Raw genomic sequence first — 6221 nt, forward strand, 5'->3', positions numbered from 1 at the left:
GCCATCTCTGCATATACTTGCCCCCCCCACCTTGTTCCTCAGCAGGTCGAGCGCACCCTTCCCCGCCGCTGCCTCTTCCTGGGTGGTCTCTCCTCTGAGAGGCCCCCTCTACCAGCCCTCCCTTCTACCAGCAGATTTTTTCCTTCTTCTTCCTATCAGGGCACCTTGTTTCTTTCCCTTTATGGTCCTCACCATGGTTTATAATTGAAACTGTTCGTTTATCATTAGTGTGTTTTTCCCGGCTGCCTTTCCCTCAAGGAGCTCTTAAGAGCCTAGAAGGCCAGAGCCACCACACTGTCCTGTTTTTATCCTTGAATCCCCTGGCCTGGTGAGACCCTGCTCCTGGGGAGGGGTCCCTGTGGCCCCCTGGGGGACTTGACACACAGTCAGCAGTGAGACCTCCACGCTGCAGAGGGTGGACGCTCCCTGTCGTCTCACCGAGGAAGGGGCCCACAGCTTTTCCCAGTTCGCCCCCCCCGTCAGCACTGTGAAGCGGATGATGGTTGAAGATCCATTTCACAGCTGATAATAAGCGTTCACCACTGAAGACTGAAGGAATGAGTCGCGTTTCCATTTCTGTCAGTGATGTTGACTGATGGTGTCTTTGCATGATTTTTTAGCTTAAATCAGGTCTGTTTACCTTCGTTGTAAGTTTCAGGACTCTTCCTCCCTCCTCGTTAATCTCAGCCTCTTGTCATGTTCTATTTCCCACACTGTCCCTGCCTCTGTATCAAAGCACAGTGTTCACTTCCCTCTCGCCTGCTGTACCAAGTGGGGAAGCCTTTGCGGTCATCCAGTGCTGTTGTTTGGTTACCAGCGCTGACTCTTATCAGAGGACTTGCTTGGATAGCCTTAGGGCAGGATGTGGCTTTAGGGCTTAACTGATGGAGTGCTTCTGGAAATAGAAGACATGGTAATTAATCAGTTTAAAATAAATAAGCACACAATAGGCCAGTGTTTTAAGAAGTTGAGGGACTTCCCCAGCAGTCCAGTGGTTAAGACTCCATCCTTCCAGTTGAGGGGCTGGGCGTGGGTCCAATCCCTGGTTGGGAAACATAGGTCCCCTGTCCAGTGCGGCCAAAAAAAAAAAAAGCTCAGGTGTCCTCATCTTTCAGATCACTCCAGTCTTCCAACTTCCTGTCTCATTTTTTTTTTTAAACCTCTCTTCCCAGATTATCCAGGGAAGTACTCTGAGGAGGAGAGCAAGAGCTCGACCTCGGGCATCACGGGAGACCTCGGGGACGACCTGCAAGAGGCGCGGGCTCCCACCATTGCTCAGCTGCTCCAGGAGAAAACGCTGTATTCATTCTCCGAGTGGCCGAAGGTACCTCCTGGAGCTTGCATGCTCCACCCAGAGCATCCTCAGCTTTTGAATCCTTTACATTAACCCTTTTAGAATCTTTCTGAATCACCAACTCAGACAAATGTGTAATATCTTTAAAAGATGTTAGTTACATGACTTTAATGGTATCAGAACCATAACTAGACCATAAGACCAAAGCGTTCAGCGCATTTTCGTGTTTACGGTACTGTGTCTTTTCATCTTCATTGTCCAGACTACACCGTTTCTTTTAAGACTCGAAAAGTGAGTTCCTTTGTGTGTGCCCTCTTCTAATCAACTCCTTCTGGTTAGAAAATGTGCAGCTTGATTTCAAGGGACTTTGTAAACTTGGATAACTTAGTACTTCCTCCTAAGGGCTTGCATGCTTTTTTATAGGATCGCGTGATAATCAGCCGCCTAGATAACATCTGTCACGTGGTGTTAAAGGGGAAGTGGCCCTCCAGCCAGCAGCACGAGCCCTCGGGCACGCTGCCCACCCCCGTGCTAACCAGCAGCACTGGTCCCCGAGGCGGCATCTCAGAGCCGGAGGCATCAGAGCACAGCTCCAGCAGTGGCGCAGCGTGGGTGGCCCAGATGCAGAAGGTGAGGCCCTAAGAACGCTGTGTCTGACCTTGAAAAAAAGGAGGAGGACCCTTGGCACTCTTTGATCGAGCGATTCGTTCGAGTCTTGGGGCAGGAAAGTGTGTGATGAAAGTGGGTTTGCAGCTCTGTGGCAGTGGTGTGCTAGTTTGTGGGACATGGGGTGGGAAGCTGACATACGTCTGAGGTGGGGAGGCAGATGGGCACTTGAAGACAAGGTGAGTTCCCAGCCAGCTTAGTGGCAGGAGTGGATCCAAAGAAATGGAGGGAGTTGGTGGGCATGGCTTGATGACAGATGACTATAGAGGAAAGGGAGTGGTGAATACTTAAGGACTGGGAACAGTAGCAGCCAATAGAAATGAGGGAAGCAGACACTTCCCTGGTGGTCCAGCAGTTAAGAATCTGCCTTCTAAAGCAGAGGATTCAGGTTTGATCCCTCACTGGGGCATTAAGATCCCACATACTGCGGAGCAACTAAGCCCATGTGCCATGCTGGAGACCCCACACGCCACAAAAAAAGATCCTGAGAGCCACAGCTAAGACCCAACACAGCCAAATAAATATATAAGTTTTTAAAATATTTTTTAAAAAGAAATGAGGGAAGTCAACAGAGGAGTTTTATTTGAGGTTTGTAAATGCAAATGAAAACTCGAGGGCTCAAGTTTAAGGTCGGTGGTTAGCACACTAGCTCTTAGCTGCACTTTGGACTCCACTGGGGACCTTGAGAAGCTCCAGGTTCTGGTTGGATTGGTCCAGGGTGTGAACTTGGTATTGGCTTTTTTTTTTCTCTTTAACTTCCTAGTTGATTCTGATGTACAGCTAAGGTAGAGATCCCTAAACTATGATCTTGGCAATTGCAAGTATAGTTCATGGACTAGGAGCTTTCGCAACACCTGGGAACTTGTTAGAAATGCAGAATCCCAGGCCCACTGAAGTGGAATCTGCATTTTAACAAGCTATCCAGGTGAGTAGGTACTGAAATTTGAGAAGGCTTGAGTTAAAAGAAGTTCCAAGGAGGCGATTACTAGCCCCCAGGAAATCAGGGCCAAGACAGAGCCAGCATTGAGCCACAGAGGTGGCGTTCAAACCTCTCTTGCCACATCTGTGTGTTTGCAGGAGAGCTTCTTGGCTCCGGTTTTCACAAAGGATGAACAGAAGCACAGGCATCCTTACGAGTTCGAGGTAGAGAGGGATGCGAAGACCCGGAGCCTGGAGCAGTTCTCGGCCTCCCACGGGCACCCCCCCATCGTCCTCAATGGCTGGCATGGAGAGTCAGCCATAGACCTCTCCTGCCCATCGGAGGGGTCCCCAGGGGCCACGTCCCCTTTCCCAGTGAGCGCCAGCACCCCCAAGATCGGGGCTATTGGTTCACTGCAAGGAGCCCTTGGCATGGACTTGTCGGGGATCCTGCAAGCTGGCCTGATCCACCCAGTGACCGGACAGATTGTCAACGGAAGCCTCAGGAGAGATGACGCTGCCTCCAGGAGGCGGAGAGGAAGGCGGAAACATGTCGACGGCGGGGTGGACCTCATCTTCCTGAAGGAGCAGACCCTGCAGGCGGGCATCTTGGTGGGTATTTGAGGCCATGAAGTACAGATTTGACCTCAGTACACTGAGCAGCAGACCCTTCTTCCTCAGACACAATTTTTGATTTATGGATCTTTGTTGAAGAAGGAAATGGCAACCCACTCCAGTATTCTTGCCTGGAAAATCCCAGGGACAGAGGAGCCTGGTGGGCTGCCGTCTATGGGGTCACACAGAGTTGGACACGACTGAAGCGACTCAGCAGCAGCAGCAGTCCCTATTTCAGTTGTCCGGCTTGAAACAACTCTTTTCATCAGTCGTCCTCAGTCTTTTCTAGAAATAGATTAGTCCATTGAGGGCCTTTAACCTGCCTGCATCCTGGAGACATGAGCCAGGAGGTCTCACCATGTCACAGAGAAACAGCCCAGCCTCCAGGGCCTTGGAGCCCCTGGGGATCAAATGAGTGAAGCAGTAGGGCTGGGCCTGCAGCATCAGTGGGCTTTCCAGGAGCAGGGACTTGGGGGTCAGGAGGTCCTAAACATCAGTCCTGGCTCAGCTGCTGCTTGACCTGCTAGGCGACCTTGGGCTCATCATCGAGCCCTGCTCTACACCTATGTAAACTGGGGGCCGTAGCTTCTGCCACCGAGTGTCACTGAGGCTTTGCTGAGGTTACAGTAAGGTGCTCTCAGCCCAGAAATCCTTGTCAGAAACGGAAAAGGGCAGACCCTGCACACGTGCCCGAGATCTCCTCTGACTCCACTTACTGTGTCAGAGACCACCAACTTCTCTCTTTGCGTTTTTATTTTTCCCATTTATTGAATTTCAGGCTGCAAAACAGGAGCCAAATTTTTTGCTTTCTTAACTACTTTAAAAGGAATAATAGTGACGAGTATTGAGTGCCTCTGGCAGGCACTGCGTTGAGGGTTTTACGTGATTGCCCTGTATGATGTTCACAGCAACACTCTGAAGGTGTGGTTACTGCTCCCGTTTTGGAAATGAGCAAACTGAGACTTACAAGTGTTAAATGATTTGCCCAAGATTATCCAGGTAGTCGGAGAAGGCAATGACAACCCACTCCAGTACTCTTGCCTGGAAAATCCCATGGATGGAGGAGCCTGGTAGGCTGCAGTCCATGGGGTCACTAGGAGTCGGACACGACTGAGCGACTTCACTTTGACTTTTCACTCTCATGCATTGGAGAAGGAAATGGCAACCCACTCCAGTATTCTTGCCTGGAGAATCCCAGGGACAGAGGAGCCTAGTGGGCTGCCGTCTATGGGGTCGCACAGAGTCGGACACGACTGAAGCAACTTAGCAGCAGCAGCATCCAGGTAGTAAATGGCAAACCAGGGAACTAAGCCAGCGGCGTGGTCCTCTGCAGCTGGGGAGCTCTGCTGTGCTGTTTGGTGGATGTCTCCTTCTTTGATTTTCTATGTAATGTGAGAAGCTGAAATGGCAGATTCTTTCCCTTCCCAGTTCTTCAATGCCTTCAAGAAGGTTGTCTGGTTTTTCAGTGACGCAAAGCTGTAGTTTTCCTGTCATGATCATAGAATTCCAGTGGAGTAAGTGAAGTATTTTTTTCTTGGCTTCAGAGCGTTTTGAAGATCTTATCACACAGACATTTAGCACTGATATATGTTATTCAGTTCAGTTGCTCAGTCGTGTCCGACTCTTTGTGACCCCATGACTCACAGCACGCCAGGCCTCCCTGTCCATCACCAACTCCCAGAGTTTACCCAGACTCATGTCCATCAAGTTGGCGATGCCATCCAGCCATCTCATCCTCTGTCGTCCCCTTTTCCTCCTGCCTCCAATCCCTCCCAGCATCAGGGTCTTTTCCAGTGAGTCAGCTCTTCGCATGAGGTGGCCAAAGTATTGGAGTTTTAGCTTCAGCATCAGTCCTTGCAGTGAACACCCAGGACTGATCTCCTTTAGGATGGATTGGTTGGAACTCCTTGCAGTCCAAGGGACTCTCAAGAGTCTTCTCCAACACCACAGTTGTAGACCCCATACGGGCACTGGGGACACAGGGCCGAGTATATATACAGCTGGAGAACCAGGTGGGTCGATTGCAGGGTGGCACTCTATGTTACGTGAAAACCTGTGACAAGTGCCATGGGGGAGCAAAGTGCGGTGGCCAGTGTCACGGGCACAGTCCATGCTGGTGACAGAGATGGAAGGAGGGAGCCTGAGCAGGTAGGATGGCACAGAGGTCACCGCGGAGACGGGAGGAGAGCAGTTGGCTAGAGGGGTCTCCCGCCACGTCAGGAGCTCGTGGCAGGGATCGGCGGTCAGGCATGGGCGGTCCTGTTCTGGTGGGAAGAGTCCTTTAAGAAACCAGTTTTCATTCCGTCGCGGTGAAGGGCACATACTTGTCTTCCCTCCATCCAGGAAGTCCACGAAGACCCAGGACAGGCCCCCCTGAGCACCCCACACCCTCCTGAAGGGCCGGTGCCCGCCACGTCGACCCCGGAGCCGACCCCGGCTGCTGGCAGCCCGGCCGAGAAAGCCATTCCCAGCAAGAGCCTGCTGGACTGGCTGCGGCAGCAGGCCGACTGCTCCCTCGAGGTCCCGGGCTTCGGCGCGGTGAGTGCACGTCCCCTCTGACACGGAGACGCAGGGGGCCTGGGAGGACTGGTGAGCCCAAGGGAATTGTGTGTCCTCCGAGAACTTCATTGGAAAGTGAGGGTGGGGGAGTTTAAATTCTGGTTACGTCTTCTGGTAACAGAAATCCCAGCCCACATCAGAACGCCAGGCCAGAAAGTCGACATGCGTG

At 51.8% G+C, this 6221-nt stretch overlaps 1 protein-coding gene across 2 annotated transcripts in view; it reads left to right on the top strand.

Moving 5' to 3' along the window:
- CHD6 (chromodomain helicase DNA binding protein 6) overlaps positions 1–6221 on the top strand; it is a 151832-nt gene that overhangs the window by 137999 nt on the left and 7612 nt on the right. Inside the window, exons 32-36 of one of the 2 annotated variants that reach the window (XM_010829138.1) lie at positions 1173–1324; positions 1718–1924; positions 3038–3490; positions 5837–6031; positions 6174–6216. In XM_010829138.1, the coding sequence (XP_010827440.1) occupies positions 1173–1324; positions 1718–1924; positions 3038–3490; positions 5837–6031; positions 6174–6216 (1050 nt within the window). The remainder of the gene's footprint in view (positions 1–1172; positions 1325–1717; positions 1925–3037; positions 3491–5836; positions 6032–6173; positions 6217–6221) is intronic. The other variant, XM_010829137.1, reaches the window with a different exon arrangement.

Source organism: Bison bison, unplaced genomic scaffold (assembly GCF_000754665.1).
Source record: "Bison bison bison isolate TAMUID 2011002044 unplaced genomic scaffold, Bison_UMD1.0 scf7180017864500, whole genome shotgun sequence".
In the NCBI taxonomy this organism is placed as follows: Eukaryota; Metazoa; Chordata; class Mammalia; order Artiodactyla; family Bovidae; genus Bison; species Bison bison.